The sequence below is a fragment of the Marmota monax genome, unplaced genomic scaffold (genome assembly GCF_021218885.2).
Source record: "Marmota monax isolate L192 unplaced genomic scaffold, Marmota_monax_Labrador192_F-V1.1 WCK01_AAM20220418_F8-fsc00082, whole genome shotgun sequence".
Taxonomy (NCBI): Eukaryota; Metazoa; Chordata; class Mammalia; order Rodentia; family Sciuridae; genus Marmota; species Marmota monax.
In genome coordinates, this window is record NW_026695207.1 from 247179 (window position 1) to 264859 (window position 17681).

At 41.3% G+C, this 17681-nt stretch overlaps 1 protein-coding gene across 2 annotated transcripts in view; it reads right to left on the minus strand.

Annotated features, from left to right (window-relative positions):
* Nucleotides 1-11042, minus strand: part of Marchf6 (membrane associated ring-CH-type finger 6) — a 76250-nt gene extending 65208 nt beyond the window's left edge. The window contains exon 1 of one of the 2 annotated variants that reach the window (XM_046430309.2): nucleotides 10817-11042. In XM_046430309.2, coding sequence (XP_046286265.1) covers nucleotides 10817-10835 — 19 coding nt within the window. In that variant the 5' untranslated portion in view covers nucleotides 10836-11042. Of the gene's footprint in view, nucleotides 1-8301; nucleotides 8360-10816 lie in introns of those variants that run through there. The other variant, XM_046430308.1, reaches the window with a different exon arrangement.
* Between the last annotated feature and the right edge of the window lie 6639 nt (nucleotides 11043-17681).

Genomic DNA, 17681 nt, shown 5'->3' on the forward strand with positions numbered 1-17681 from the left:
TTCATGTATTTGTTAGCCATTTATATTTCTTCTTTTAAGAAACAGCTGTTTATTTCACTTGCCCGCTTATTTATTGGCCCATCCCATTGGTTTTTCTAGCCAATAACCCTATTCAACAATGTATTTTAAGTGCCTACTATGAAGAAAAGGGAAACCCTAAAAGCTGTAGGTACATGTTATTACTCTTAAGCCTTTATCTATCTTGGAAATTTGTACTCAGACCTCAACTGGGCATGGTGGCACAGGTCTGTAATCCAGCAACTCGGGAGGTTGAGGCAGGAAGATCACAAATTCCAGGACAGCCTCAGCAACTGAGCAAGGCCCTAAGCAACTTAGTGAGACCCTGTCTCAAAAGGAAAAATAAAAAGGGCTGGAGATGTAGCTCAGTGGTAGAGCACCTCTGGGTTCAATCCCAGTACCAAAAAATCCAAAATCTCGCCATGATCCTTCTGGTGGTAAACTGGAAAGAATTTAACAAAGCCTCTTTGGGTTTTTTGGGGGTTTTTTTTAGTTACTATGAGACTTTATTTTTTAGAACCGACTTAAGAGTTATGGAAAATATGAAAAGATACAGAGCTCCCAAAAACCCAGCACACATCCCCTATTATTAACATCTTAGTAGGATTTGCTGGACTTAACACTTAATGAACCAATATTGATATATTATCATTAAAGTCCACAGTATATTCAGAATTCCTTTACCTGTTAGTATCCCTTTTCTGTTCCACGAGCCACATAAAATTAGCTATCATGTCTCCTTGGCCTTCTCTGGATTCTGATGTTCTCTCAGATTTTCCTCGGTTTTGATGACCTTCACTGTTTAAAGAGTTCTGATTGGGTATATTAATTGAACTTCCCTATTTTGGAAAGTGACTGATTCATTAGCTTGGGGATATGGGATTTTTTTTGGGGGGTGGGGAATTCACATTGGCACACTGCCATTTTCATCAAATAAACATGATTTATCAAAGTTTGACCTTATTTCATTTAGATTAAGTAAACATTTTTACTATTCAATTATAAACAAATTTTTGACAATTACTAGCTACAATCAGACAAGTATTAAAATATATTATTGAAAAAATATTACTCAAGATATCTATGGTTAACTGACATAACAAAAACATATATAAATTTATATATTCACTACCTGAAATATATACAGTCCCTTTAAAATAACAAATTTAATAACTATATGACAATGAGAAAATGCATAATGTTAAGTAAACAAAGAAGACCTTTTAAAAAATACACTCTAGGGGATGGGATCGTAGCTCAGTGGCAGAGCACTTGCTTGGCATGTATGAGGCACTGGGTTCAATCCTCAGCACTGCATATAAATAAATACATAAATAGATAGATAAATAAATAAAAGCATAAAAAATGACATTAAAAACTATACTCTCGGACTGGGGTTGTGACTCAGTGGCAGAGTGCTTGCCTCACATGCATGAGGCACTGGGTTCAATCCTCAGCACCACATTAAAAAAAAATTAAATAAACAAATCAATAAAGATATGTGTCCATCTACAACTAAAAAAAATGTTTAAAATAAAACTACATTCTAGTTCCAACTAGGTAAAAACACAATAGCTTAAATGAGAAAATGCAAAAAATAGCTAGATAAGAACATGGATGATGTTTCTTCACCTCTTTTCCAAAAGTATTATGTTTCATTTCTACTTTTCCAATAATAAATAAAAAAATTTTAACTACTCAAATTTCATAGGAAAAAAATTCCTTTTGACTGTGAAAATGTATCTATTTTTTTAAAAGGTGGATTTTGAGATTAGGCCTTGCAAAGTTTAAAAATCCCAATTCTTTGTATAGTGGAATTTAGTTGTTCTCTTTCTCTCTCCAGATTACTGTCATTACTAAATTAACAAGTCATTTTTTCCGTTGCTCCTGAAAGTCTGAAAACTACATGTTCTGGTCTCCTTGCTAATTAACCTTGTGGTACTCTGTCAGGACAGGAAGAAGGAGATCAGATGAAGGAGAGAAGTGGCAAAACTATCTTCTACATCTAAAAACAAGCAGTAGCAGTTAATTGCAGGTACTAGCAATCCTAAAGTGGCTACAGAAGTGATGGTGGCAATTCTGTCAGCAGCAGTAGATGACTTCAGCAGCAGAGGAAATGGCTCCAATAGTTTCAGTCAGAGGAAGCCAGATCAGTATATCTCATCTCAGTTTCACATTCCCTCTTCAGTAAGAAGGCACTAAACTTTTTATTTGTTTTTTGCAGTTACATTTTATCAGTAGAGGGTGCTAGAGAGACATCCAAGAAGGAGGCAGTTTCTTCTGTTGTCCCATCAGTAGGCTTGTTGTAATGACCACCTTCCCACAGAACTATTGATGAGGATCTACAACCCTTCAAGCCCTGTACAAGTATCCCAAGTCCCTCTTTGTGCCTACCCATAAAAATTTGGGGCTCCACCCTGGAGGGTTGATTTCTGCTCCCTAGAAAAAGTTCACCACTTTACATTCTTACCAGCAATACACACAATTTCCAGTTGCTCCACATCCTCACCAATATTTGGTATGGTTAGTCTTTATATTATCACTTTACCCACTCTATTAGGTGTATAGTGATAGTTCATTGCAGTTTAACACCTTTGAGATATACTTTATATACCACAAATTAACTAACAGTATGCAACTCAACAGTTTTTACTATATTTACAGAATCATACACCATAATCACTAATACTCCACTTCTAAAATAATCATCATCCCACAAAGGGACCTTGTAACTAACAGTAGTTATATCTGCCCTCTACAGTCCCAGGTAAACACTAATTTACTTTCTCTATATGTAGATTTGCCTAGTCTGGACATTTCACACAATTTAGATCACATAAATATGGTCTTCTGTGACTGGCTTCTTTTACTCAATACAATATTTATGAGATTCATCCAAGTTGTAGCATATTAGCAGTATTTCATTCCTCTGTACTGCTGAACTCCACTCTATATAGACCACATTTACCCAATAACTGATGGGCACAGGATTGTTCCCACTATATGGCTATCATAAATAATGCTATGAACATTCATGTACAGGTTTTTGTTTGCTTGTTTTGTGGTGCTGGGGACTGAACTCAGGGCCTTGTGCAAGCACTCTACCAACTGAGCTATATTCCCAGTCCTTATGTACAGATTTTTGTATGAATGCATATTTTGTAATCTCTTGAGTACACACCTAGAAATGAAATTGCTTGGGTCACATAATTTTTCAGTTTAATTTTTTGAGAACTACCAAAATCATTTGAACCTTTTTATATTCACACCAACAAGGAATGAAAGTTCTAATTTTTCCACAATCTTCACAAACTTATTACTGTCTCTTTTGATTACTGACATCCTAGAGGGTGTAAAGTGATACTTCTGCATGGTTTTCACTTCCATTTACCTATTGACTAATGATGCTAGGTGCTCAACACTCATATGCATATTTTTTTGTGAAGTTTCTTTCCAGATCTTTGGGCCATTTTTTAAGATGGGTTGCTTTCTTATTATGGAATTTTCATTTTTTTTTTTGGGGGGGGGGTACACTCTAAATCCTTGATTACATACATATTTTTAGTTTTAGCTTTCAGTGTAGACCCTAATCCAATATGACTATGTCCTTATAAGACTAGGCAGAATGAGAATCCAATTATCTCCTGATAATCTAGACGTAAGAGATTGATAAAACAGAGCCAGCCAGTGAAGTGGTACACACCTGTAATCGTAGTGACTCAGGAGGCTGAGTCAGGAGGACCATAAGTTCAAGGCCAGCTCCAAACACATAGTGAGATCCTGTCTTAAAATAAAAAATAAGTAGGCTAGGGATGTGGCTCAGTTGGTAGAGTGCCTGCCTATCATGCACAAGGCCCAGGGTTTAATCCCTAACACCACCAAAACAAAAAACAAAAAATTTAAGTAGTCAAAAACTAAGAAAAAGGGGCTGAGGCTGTGGCTCAGAGATGGAGCGCTCGCCTCGCACGTGCAAGACCCTGGGTTCGATCCTCAGTACCACATAGGAATGAATAAGTGAAATAAAGGTATTGTTTAAAAAAAAAAAAAAAAAAGGACTGGGGATGTACCTCAGTAGTAAAGCACTCCTGGGTTCAATCTCTCATTTCAAAAAAATAAAATTAAGGGGCTGAAGATATAGCTAGTTGGTAAAGAGTTTGCCTCACATGCACAAGGCCCTAGGTTCAATCCCCAGCACCACAAAATTAAAATTAAAATTAAACTAAAACAAAGCTAGCACTGTCACTGAAAATCCCTTGGAAAACACACTTACTCATTATAGTTAATAGTTATTTTTGTGAACATGTATGATTTTTTATTAACAGTGTTGATTCTGTTACTTTTAAATAGTCTAAATAATTTTTTTTTTAAAGATAGAGTGAGAGAGAGGGAGGGAGAGAGAGAGAATTTTTTTTTAATATTTATTTTTTAGTTTTCGGCAGACACAACATCTTTGTTTGTACGTGGTGCTGAGGATCGAACCCGGGCCGCACGCATGCCAGGCAAGCGCGCTACCGCTTGAGCCACATCCCCAGCCCCGGTCTAAATAATTTTTAAAGTTCATTTTTCGCCAGGTACAGTGACGCTCGACTCTAATCCCAGTGGCTTGGAACGCTGAGACAGGAGAATTGCAAGTTCAAACCAGCCTCAGCATTTTAGCAAGGCCTTAAGCAACTCAGTTAAGACTGTCTCTAAATAAAAAAAAACAAAAAGGGATGGGGATGTGGTTAAGTACCCCTGGGTGCAATCCCTAATACCAAAAATAAATAAATAAATAAATAAAGTTCATTTTTTACTTCTAATGTGGTAAATATAGCCCCCGTAAACAAAAAAGTCCTCTGGGTCCTCAATTTTATGTATGTAAAGGAGCCCTGAGATCCAATCTCTGAGAATGACTATTCTATATCAAGGGTGCTTCTGACCACTACATTCAATTCAAGTGCCTCTAGGAACTTTGCTATGTCTGAGGAAGAGGGAAAACAAAATTTATGCAGGAAACATTGCTAACAAAGGTCCTAGGTACAGAATAGGTATTCAATATTTAGTTAATGAAAAAACAAAAAAGACATGGAATCTCCAAAATTTTTATGTCAAAAGTGTTACAATACACCTGCACATTAAAAGAATAATAACTTTATTGCATATATATTATACCTTATTAATCTGGTCCCATTTTCACATAATATGCCATTAGGCAGGAGCAGGGAAAGAGACAGAAAAGTCAAAAGAATATTATAATGAAGTTATAAGAAATAAGGGTAAAGGAAATGCTTCAGTGCCTTCCAAGCCTTCAAGAACTTATGCCTGCTATAGGCTGAAATGTGCATGCCCCTGCTCACCCACCAAAAAAAAACTCTACACTGCAGCCCTAACCAACAGTACCTCAGAATGTGACTGTATTTGGAGGGGTGATTAAGTTAAAATGTTTTTTTTTGTTTTTGTTTTAAGTGTAGGCCCTAATCCAACATGATTTCCTTATAAGACTAGTAAAAATACACAGAGGAAAGACAGTGCAAAGACACAGGGAGAGGCAAACATTCGGAAGTCAAAGAGAAAGGCTTGATCTCAAACTTCTAGCCTCCAGAACAAAGAGAAAACAAATTTCTCTCATTTAAGCACCCAGCCTATGGTACTTTGTCATGGCAGTCCTTAAAAACTAAAGCAATGTTCAAAACGGAACTTTTCCCATTCCTGGTTGATGAAATTACTCCAGATACGGATCATTTTTAACTACTCCTCTCTACACCATCTAATCAATTACTATGTTCTATTAATCCTATCCTAGTTTGTTTCTTCATTCACATTCTTTTCATTTCCACTGCCTTAAACTTCTATAATACCTTGCCTAGCTTACAACAACCATCTAAAATACAATGGATTAATGTTTTCCCTTATTGTCTTACTTCCTATTCCCTTCTTAAGAACTCTTGCTGGTCTGAGGATGTGGCTCAGTGGTAGAGCATTCACCTAGCATGTGCGAGGCCCTGGGTTCGATCCTCAGCACCACATAAAAATAAATAAAGCTATTGTGTCCAACTACAACTAAAAAAATATTTTTTTAAAAAAAGAACTCTTGCCATTTTCCCTATATTATACTAAATGTAAGTGAATAAATGATCTTAATTTCTTTAGAGAAGAGAAATACAACCCACTAAAATAAGCCCAGCCTGGAAGAAAGGGGAAGTCGGTATCTGGATAAGAATATTCAGTTAGCCTAGTATCAATCACTTAGGAGCTCTGGGATGGTTTTGAGCAGAGGTAAGAAATAAATTGTCTTGCCCATCTGTCACTGGTCATTTGTTTGTTATCGATTGTTAAACCCTAACATCCTAAGCAGTACTCTAGTTCAACAAAGAAGAAGGCAACTTTTGGGATGTTTGCCCAGCTCAAGAAGGGACATAGTCATGATTTTTATTATTATGTTACCTCTCCCACTGCCCCCCAGCTTCTTGGATTAAGATGGGCAATCAGATTGCAGCTCCCAGAAATGTGGGTTTAACAACTGATAACAAACAAGTAGCCACTGAGAAAGCAGCAAGACAATTTCTCACCTCTGCTGAAAACCATTCCATAGCTCCCTATTTCACTGACGTAAAAGTCAAAGTCCTATGTGTTCACACCCACTCCAAACACCTCTCTGGTTCTGTGATCTCTCTGACCTGGTATTATACTTATTCTCTTCAAGTCATTCAATCTATTGCAGCTACACTGCTCTCCTGGTGATTTCTTGAACATTCTAGGCATGGCTATTTCTTCTGCCTAGAAAGCTGTACCCACAAAGCCTCTGCAAGACTAATTCATCCCATTCTACCTTTTCTCAGTGAAGACTTAGTGAACTGTCATATTTAAAACTGCGACTCCTGTCCTCATATCCTAGCACTCCTTATTCCCTTTTAATTTGCTGTTTTCAACAGCATTTATATAATAACCTCTGGTTAAATCATACAATTTGATATAGATTTACTTTCTGTCTTCCCTTCCTCCCCTACCAAGCTAATTGGAATATAGTAAGCTCTATGAAAGGGTTTTTCTCTATTTTCTTCTCTCCCTAACCCAAGCACATAGAATAATCCCTAGCTCTGAACAGGTGTTCAATAAACATATCAAATACATAAACATTGCTTGGTCACAAGCACACCAAGGCAGTAAAAGCTGATCTGTGGTTCTTTAAGAAGAATGAAGTAGACTAGCTACTGAATCTGACATCTGACTATCCTTTTAACTCATTTCTTCCAAATTTAAATTAATTCAAGCTTTTATCATAGTGGATAAAGAACATGACCAACTGCAATACACTTCAATTTAATATCTCTTAAATACTTTCCAAAGAGCATAAAGTACAATTGCCTTGGAATCCCACATAAAATTACTGATAAGATTTTATGTAATCTTCTGACAGTATAAGCAGTAATTCAGCAAAATGAAAAAAAAAAAAACCAGCTTTATGTATCATTGGGCTGAAATGTGAGCATTCTACTAAGGCAAGATGTTTATTATCTTTTTGAGGGCTTCCTATGTCAACACTTGTTTGTAACATCTATTCCAACTGCAATGTTTTGCCTTTAAAAAAAGAAAAGTGCCCCCTTGGACAAAAGATAGATTGTTTTTTGAAACTGGAAAATCTCAGTTGCACTGCAGGATAAGACTCTAACCCATAAAATGAAACTTCATATCTAAGGACTTCTTCAACTCTGAAGTTTAAGTATTTGATGACAGCAGTTTACATAACACATCTGCCCACATACAAACTACATTCAAATAACAAGTCATCTAACCCCCTTTATTATAAGAGTTACCCTCTATGTGCATGGCAGGTATTTAAATAAACATTCTTAATCTCTTTGTTCAGAATATTAAAACATTTTTTAAATGAAAAAGTAAGCCACATGATTAGTGTTTTCAAGAACAGAAGACAAAACCAGATTTTACAATATTTAATTCTTTTGTTTAGCCACATATTTTCAAATCTCCTACAAGGAAAAACAACAACCTGTTTAAAATCAGATAAAAACCTAAGATTATTTAAGAAATAATTTAGCCAGGTCTTGTGGCACACTCCTGTAATCCCAGCAACTCAAGAGGCTGAGGCAGGAAACTTCAAGTAAGTTGAAAGCCAGCCTCAGCAACTTAGGGAAGCCCTAAGCAAGATCCTGTTTCAAAATAAAACAGAAAAAGGGATGGGGATGTGGCTCAAATGGTTGGGCACCCCTGGGTTCAATCCATAATACTAAAAAAAAAGAGACAACGACGACGAAGAATCTAAACCAGTTATGCTGGGGCACACACCTGTAATCTCAGCTATCAGGGAGATGAGGCAGGTGGAATCCATCCAAGTTTGAGGTCAGCCTTGGCAAGTTAATAAAAACCTGTCTCAAATGAAAAAAAAGACTTGGGGAAGTAGGTCAATGGTAAAGAGCTCCTGAGTTCAATGGTTCACTCCCACATTGGTGGGGACGAGGGATGGCAGCAGGTGAGGACCTGGTCGGAATATAACTGACTTAACAAACAGAACAATTATTTATAAGCTTTTGGCATCTTCATTTTATAATTGTTTACCATGAAATCCACTGTAATTTTCCCTTTCCTCCCAGTGTTAATTCAGATTAAATTTAAATTAATTGTGAAAATTTCAGAGGACTTGATAAATTTTATAAAAGTATGAAAAGTATTAAAATCAATGACTAATAGTATTATAAAACAACTGCAAAGTTATGCTTTATCCACTGATACTAACGATTCATCCTATGAAGGGAGTGACAAAAATTAGTTATTTCAACATCAGACACTTGTTATTCACTTATAAATATCTAACTTAAGGATGGAGTGTGGCAGACATGAGTTTGAATCTTGCCTCTGCCATTTACCGTGTGTGTGACCTAGAGCAAGTTACTAAATCATACTAAACTTCAGTTCTCTCACCTGAAAAGTAGGGATATTGCCTACCTAAAAATACTGACAGAATTAAATGGGATGGGGAAGGGAGAGGGAATGGGAATAGGAAAGACAGCAGAAATAATCTGACATAACTTTCCGATGTTCATATATGAATACACGACCAGTGTAACTCCACATCATGTACAACCATAAGAATGGGAAGTTATATTCAATGTATGTATGTCAAAATACATTCTACTGTCATGTAATACTACCACACATTGACTCCTCAATAAATATCAGTTTAACAGGGAACAGTGTTCAAGTCAAAAAAATATATATTATTTATACCTTATCCTGATTATAATTTTTCAAGAGAAAAACATTAGAAGTACATTGTTTCTTAAATGATATCACAGACACCAAGTTTCTCAATTACTGAATTACCAATGACTACCGTCATGCCATAAATATATGCAAGAATTAAGTGCCACAGCCAAAAGAATGGGGGTTTAATTTAATATACCAGTACACATCAAGTGGTAAAGACATGTCTTTCTACGCTTATTCATTAAAACTTGAGTCTAAAAGTACGTGAAACCTATGTAGAAGGAAATTCACATACAGGGTCGACCTATCAACAAGAACGTGACTCCTAATCTTCAGCAATTTCACTTCACTATTTTTTCCCAGAGTCTCCAGTGGCGATTAGCTTCACTCACTGCATATAATAAACAAGCTGTGGCATGATGAAAGGGAAGCTATTTTCAATCAGAATACGTAGATTTAAATTTCTCTTCTTACTACCTGGGTAAACCGTGGACAAGCTATTAAGATAACTAAGCCTGAATTTCCATCTAATATAAAAGATATCAACACCTACCCACTCCACAGGGTTGTCATAAGGATCAAATGCGAATGTGCGTGAGTATGCTTTGTAAACTGTCAAACTGCCTCATGTCTATAGGTGAGGTTGCTATTAAGAAAGACTTTGGAAAACGTTAAACCATTTTATCAACTCATTACATGGGCAATATCAAACTTTTATCATTCGTTATAGGACTCCATCACTCGATGACCCATTTTCGTTTAAAATCGCCAAAATCTCAATACATAATACTCAAAGCCGCTATTCCCACAAACATAATACTCAGAGTACAAAACTCTCTGCACTGTACCCGGAGGATCAATAATTGGCCCTGCAGACTCACTACATTACCGCAGACGAAGCACACTACTGCTGTGGAGGGGCCTGCCACCCGGGGGTGAGCGGGGCGTGCGGCGCCCACCCGGGGTGGGTGTCACACCGCGTGCACTCGGTTCACAGGGGTAGGCTCTCCAGCACCGCCGGACCCCAACACGTCTTCACGGAACGAGAGCCTCCAGCCACGCTCTCGGGGTGTCGGGGGTTCACAACCTGAGCCCTGAGCTACACCAAAACAAAGATAGCGCCGGAGCCCGGCGCGCAGCACGGCGGGTCCGGACCGCACGTTGCCCCGGGCAGGCGGCGGAGGACCCGGTCTCTGAGCAGGGGTCAAGGCGGTCCGCTCGGCCGTCGCCGGGCCAATTTTCCGCAAAGTTTCAAAGTCAACAAAGAAGTTCTGTTGCGAGGGGCCGAGCCCGCAGAGCAGGGGCGCAGCGCGACCGCGACGGCGGTGGGGGAGGGGTGCGGGCGCTGGACCGCCGCCGCAGCCGAGGCCGCGGCCGGGGTCTCTGCAGCGCCGGGGCCCAGGCCCCCGCCCCCTCGCGCGGCGGGCGGGAAACGGCGGGGGCGCGCAGGGGGTCGCCCTCCGCCCCCGGACCGCGGCCCGGCGGGCAAACGGCCCAGCGCCGCCGCCGCCCGCCTCGAGCGCCGCGGGCTCCGCGCGGTCCCAGCCCGAACCCCGGCGCCGGTGCAAGCGCGGGCGCCGCGGCGCCGCCGACCTACCTTCCTCGGCGGTGTCCATCTTGTCTGGGGGACCGCGGTGACGCAGCCGCGAGGCTCTCGCGGCCGGGCCCGAGCCTTCCGGCCGGGCGGGAAAGGAGGGAGGGGAAGGAGGGGAGGAGGGAGAGGAAGCCGGGCCCCGGCAGGTGCGTGTGCTCAGGTGCGAGAGAGGAAGCCAGAGGCAGGAGAGAGGGGGAAAGAGGCTGACAGAAAGCGAGCGACGGGGAGGGGGAGGGGCGGGAGGCCGAGAGGCGAGGCCTGGGCGGGGCGCGCGGCGGAAGGGGCGGGGCGCCAACGACAGGTGGCGTCACTTCCGGCGGTCGCGCGCGCGCGCCCTCCAGTGCGGAGGGACGCGGGGGCGGGGGACGCGGGGGCGGGGGACGGGGGGCGGCCTGGTGGTGCAGGCGGTGCGGGATGGTGGGGCGGACGCCAAGCTGGGGGGCCGCGTTCTCAGGGACAAAGGAAGCGCGGCGCCGCGTATCAGAGTGGCGCGAACGAGCGCCTGGTGGAGAGGCCGCGCGCGCGCCCAGGCCCGCGTGTGGGACAAAGGCCCCACCTTCGGGGAACTGTTAACAATGACCCGGGCTCTTGGAAAACACGGTTCTGCCGCCCTCGCCCGGAATTCTGGTGCCGGGAGCAAGCATTTTTGTTCAGCACCTGGGTAGATCTATTACACGTTTTGATAAAGTAACAAAATGTCACTGAAATGTAAAAAGACTGACTTCGCAGAAATTCCTCCCAGAGAGACCGCTGCATTTCGCTAGAAGCCACTTCTTTGAAGCGCCGAGTAGAAGTCAAAACCACCTGCTTCCAAGGAAAAATTGGCTGGGTTTGGAGCGCCTACCTGACCAGAGCCCAACTGCTGATGAAAGGCTGAGCTCTGCCTGCAATCAGTGCCCTTCCTCGCCGTAATCTAAATGAAGAAACACTTAAGAAATTACAGATTAGAAGGGCCACACATTAAAGTTGTCTGATTAGAAGCAAAGAAGTCTTCCAACCTCACTGTTTAAACAATATGCAGATGACTTAGCGAAAATCGATTCAAGAATGCTAACATTTTCATCTGTGTTAGTGGAAGAACTGGCAAGCCCCCCTCCCTTGATCATCATCAATCAGAATAAGGATTAAAATAAAAATAATGAAATGGAGTCTTTCAAAAAGCAAGCAGTCCTTGATTATCGTCACTAATTTGACTAATGTCACTCATGTTATTCAGGGAAGAAAAGAATTCAAACTCCTTTTGATATAATAATGGAGACCCACTGATTTCAAGGTCTTATCCTGAGAATTGAGCAGACAACTATCCTATAAAGAAAGATGTTGACACTACCTCCAAGGAGACTAAATTTGAGGGCAACTCTTTCCCTCAAAAATAGATCTACCCAAGCACTTTTAGCTAGCTGAGCCCAGGGGCACAGATAAATACCATCAAGACCCACTAGATACATAACATAAGGGGGAAGGATTCTGAGAAAGAAAGTACTAGTAGTACTAAAGGTATTTATGTGAACCTCCTGGCCACAGATGAAGAATAGTGGGGGTAGGGGTAGGGGGTTTGGAAGGCTTCTTTCTTTTGTGTTTAGGTGCTTTCCCTTGTGATGTTTAAAGGAAAGTTAAACTCTTAAGAAATTCTCCTTTCTAAATAATAATAACCTCTGCAATTACCCCTACCTTTTCTCTTGAGATTTTGACTGTTACATAGAAGAGTAATTAGCCAACATTATTTAAGTCCTTACTATGTGCCAGCCATGGGTCTTATGTAAGTCAGATTTACCTTGGTTGCCATTGACAGGAATAAGGGAAGGGGGAGGAATGGACTGTTGATATGAACATGTTATGAGAAGGGTAGGAGTCGGGGGCCTCAAGGACCACTAGAATCAGAGTCCCTCTATCTGCCACCATCCCTTAGCTGGCTTCTCTCTGCACAATGGCTTCATACTATTCAACCAATTTCCTCCACATGACTGGAAACAAGGCCACTGACAGCTACTCAGTTTCATAACTTCAGCCTCACCATTAGGCTAAGGATGATGACCTCTGATCTCCAATTAAAAATTCCCAGGAAAGGACAGTTAATCCACCCAGCAACTTTCTGATCCATGAGCCAAATGACTGAGCTAAAGAGCTAGGATCTGTAAGCACAGGAACACATTCATATTCTTGTAACTCCAGTGTGTGTGTTTTCACTATTCTGTAAGGATACAAGAGTCTACTATTGCTGGTTTTCCATTCAACCATAAATTGAAAGAGAGGGTGTTATACTTAGAAAATGGTTTGGTCTACTGACCCATTGTGATTAAGGCTTGGTCCTCCCATTCCTGGGTGTGCTATGGGTGTGCTATTGACAAGTGTGGAACCTTTGGGAAGTGGGGCCTAGCAAGAGGTCTTTAGGTCATTGGGGGTGTGTTCTCAGAAGATAGTTCTTACGGGACTTCTTGGTGGTTCCAGTAGGTCATAATAAAAACCTAGGTTTGACTCTACCCAGCTCTCTGCTCCTGAGTTGAGATGGAATCACTTACTCCTACATACACTCCACCATCCACCATTCCTCATGAAGTCCTCACCAGGACAGGTGCTATGCCCTTGAAATTCAAAACTGTGAACTTAACAAGCCTCTTTTTTCTTTATAAGTAGTGTGTCAAATATTTTGTTACAGTGATGAAAAACTGACTCATTTAGATGGGAACTATAGGAGGACACCATATAATTTTTTGAGTACCAATTATAACAATAAGAAACTAATAATAACAGTAATTAACCAAACTCTGTATTATGTGCAGTGATATCAACAGCAATCCCTTGAAGTTAATACACCCTTTTACAGATAAACCTTCAGATTCTCAGATGATAAGTAACTATCTAGGCCATACATAAAGCAGAAGAGGAAGCAGAATTCAGGCACAGTCTGTCCAACTCTGAGCCTCCACATTTTAAGCCTCATTGGTTTGACTTTAGTAGCCTCTCATGGCCATTAACTTTTTTATACATTTTTTTTTACTGTGAGCTTAAGTTTTTATAGAACCTGGGACCTTATGACAATTGTCAAGAATTGATATTGAAAAAATATATATATGGGATAATTAAGCAAAGTATTACCATAAACTTGATATCATTGACATTAACAAAGTATCAAAGGCAATTTATGGTATTACCTTCATATTAATCTCTTCCCTTCCTATTTTCTCTTACCTTTTCCTATCTTCCAGTCTTTTCTCCCTTTCCACCTTTCCTTTCCATTTCTCTTCCCTGAAGTGATAGCCAGGAATGATGTGGGCAAGAACATGGGAGCAGAGAGGAAGGGCAGGTGGCAGAGTAAGACTGGTATGGGGAGATAATTGACAGCTTTGAGCAAGTAAGTAAATTCATTAAGAATAATGATGGCCAGCAGGGCACGGTGGCTCATGCCTGCAATTCCAGTGATTTGGGAGGCTGAGGCAGGGGGATCACAAGTTTGAGGCCAGCCTCAGTAACTAAGCAAGGCCCTAAGCAACTTAGTGAGAACCTGTATTAAAATAAAAAAAATTAATAAAAAGGGATGTGGGTGTAGCTCAGTGGTTAAGTGCACCTGGATTCAATCCCTGGTAACAAGAAAACTTCTATGCAAACATATGTGACTCTATGTATGTGTGTATTTGTACATATAGAATATATGAATATATATAGATACCCGCACACATACATTTATATAACCAATTTCCTAGTACTGTCTTTTGAAAGGATCAATAAACAATGATACACCAGTGGCTATGAGAATGCTCAATAACTTAAGATTTTGGTTTCCAACATTATGTACTCCATTAAAAGGAACCACAACAACTTGAAGAAATGGCAGCATTTTGGGCTGAAGCAGAAAAACTACAAAATGAATCTGGAATATCTTACACCAGAAATTGAGAAAGTGCTCACAGACTGATACTTGTTAAATAGACACTGAACCCAGCTCAAAGGGACTCCCAATGACCAAATTAGGGATGCTTTGAGTACAAAACTAAGCTTTTGTAGTAACAAATTGTAACCTATAAAGTAGTGATCCATAAGCTCATACTGACATAAAAAATGGGGAAAAAGAAAAGCTCTTCATTTGCATTACAGTGCCAACCAGTCAATGCAGAAGTGCCGCAGTCTGGCTGGGCACAATCAGGAGCCACTTGTCAAAAGAAACTAACTTTATTTTTAGAACCACACGCCAAACAAAACAGCCTCTCAGGAAAAACCCTCAGAGCCTCAACTGCCACGACCGGCTTTCCACAAGCCTCTCTCTCCCACACAAGATTCTCTCCACCACCCACAATCCTCCTGCTCTTGAGGCCGATTGGCTGGGTCACGTGGGTGGAGCCAAAAAAGTCCCCCAATGAGCAGCTCCGTGGTCTGAAAGGGCAGGGAAACAGCCCAATGAGCATCACCGCAGAGGAGCCCATCAGCTAGATGTTGCTGGGGCCGCTGTGAGCCAATCATCAGCCCGCAGCTGGAAGTTTGCTGGGGCCCCTTCGGCTGTGGCTCTCAACACAGAAGGAATGATATAAATAGAAACTCATTTGCCAATCATCTTAGTGGTTCAGATGGGAGTTATCCATGGATAGTAAGTCTGAAGTTCTGATGAGGAACAGGCTTTCAGCATGCCATTGGGGTTTGTTGCTTATTTATTTATTTATTTATTTATATGTGGTACTAAGGATGGATCCTCGCACATGGTAGGCGAACACTCTACCCCAGCACCCCCCCAAAAAAACATCTTCTTGACTAAATGATTGTTATGGTTTGGATCTGGACTGACCTCTAAAAGCTCATGTGTTGAACGCATGGTCCCCCCAGTGCAGCAAGGTTCAGAGGAGGGGTTTTTAGGCAATGATTGAATAATGAGGACACTGACCTCATCGATGGATTAATCCACTTGATGAATTAATCCATTGATAACTGTATGGACTACTGGGGTGGGGTGGAGGACCTAGTTAGAGGAAGTAGGTAACTGTAACTGGGACAGTGTCTTGGAAAGATTTATCTTCTCCATTGTTGGCCCCTCCTCCCCCATGTATGCTAGGCAATCACTCCACCACTAAGCTATATGCTTAGCTCCATGACAGTCAAATTTTAAGATTTTTATTAAATCTGAAACTGCTTGTTTTCATTTAAAACACTGTTGTTAATATTCATAAAGATAAGTTTATTTTAGAAAACCTTGATCATTATCTTTTTTTTTTTTGATACTGGGGATTGAACTCAGGGGTACTTAACCACTGAGCCACATCCCCAACCCTATTTTGTATTTTATTTAGAGACAGGGTCTCAGTGAGTTCTTTAGTGTCTTGCATTTGCTGAGCCTGGCTTTGAACTCCTGATTCTCCCTGTGTCAGCCTCCCAAGCCGCTGGGATCACAAGTGTGTGCCACCATGCCCAGCGACCCCTCTTGATCTTCTAATCCTTGCAAAAAAAAAAAAAAAGTTAGAGGAGGAGTTGGAGGGAAGAAAAAGACAAATCAGGGTTAGCTCCTACAAGTCTTCCAGTGGCAGCACCAAGGGTATCTACCCAGGTGACACACTATGCCTTGAAGTTCCTTCTGAAGAGATAGAAGTGGAAAAACACTAGTAGGGAATCCCTTTCTTGAGCCTCACCTACGTTCAGTTGCATCTGCCTTGCTGATCCCACGACTCAGTGGAACCAGGCAAAGGAAAAGGCTCACCCGCAAGAGACAGGATGTGGGGAGTGAATAGGGGAGCTGATAGCAACTGAGGACTCAAGTCTCCCTGCTGCGACATCAAGCAGTTCAGTGACTCCTAGATAAACATGCTTAGTCCTGAGGTGCAGCCAATGTCAGCAGGTGAGCAAGTGCCTCTCAGGGACAGGGTTATTAGAGTTATTAGCAGTTGACCCCAGTCCTGCAATGGCAAGCCCAATCTGACATTCACAGAGGGTTCTCCTCAGACCTTTATGGGTTATGTGGCCCTGCTGATGCCTTGATTTTGGACTTCTCAACTCGGAAACTCTATGAGAATAGATTTTTTGCTGTTTTAAGCCTCCTCGTTTGTGGTAACCTGTTACAGCAGCCACAGGAAACAAATGCATTGGGTCAGGAAGAGTTTTCTTGCAGCAACCTGATTCATTGCCAGTTCAGGCTGTAGCATTGGCTTGGCCACCCAATTTTCTGAGCCAGTTTCAGTCTCTAGGGCTGCACAGAGCTGCAGGATGTGGCCCCATGGTAAATCAAGGAGAATCTAGCTTTGCTCTCAAGTAAACTCTTCCTTAGAGCTTTTGTCTTAGATGCATGGAACCCTAAGGAAACCTTAGAGGTTAGGTGGCATCTGTCACCCTTTCACTCATGGCAACCTCTAAATTCTGCAGCTGAGTTTCTCTTGTTGTCGTCATAATTCCTATGGACTGAGTGGGTCCCCCAAAAATTTGTGTGTTAAACCTCTGATCTGCAATGGGATGGCATTTGGAAGTGAGGTCTTCAGGAGGTAATTAGGTTTAGATGAGTTCCATGAGGGGAATGTCCCCATAAGAGAGATTGCTCTTCTCTCTCCCTCTTTTCTACATGAGGACACAGTGAGAAGATGACTATCTGTAAACCAGTAAGAGGGTCAGAACCAGACATTGGACTTGCTGGCTCCTTGCTGGAACATTCTATGTTTCTTCAGAACTGTAAGAAAGAAATCCTTGTTGTTTGGGCCAGACTGCAATGTTCTGTCACAGCAGTCTGAAAACTAATGAGGACAATTATTATCAAAGATTTTGGGGTCCTTATTCTGCACAACATGTTATATTAGCCCCTGAAAGTAAGCAGCGTAGGCAGGCCTAAGCCCTGCTTTGGGCCCTCAGAGAAGTTTGCAGTTGGATTAGAAGCTATTGCCTAGCTTTCCTGGGAAAGAATCTT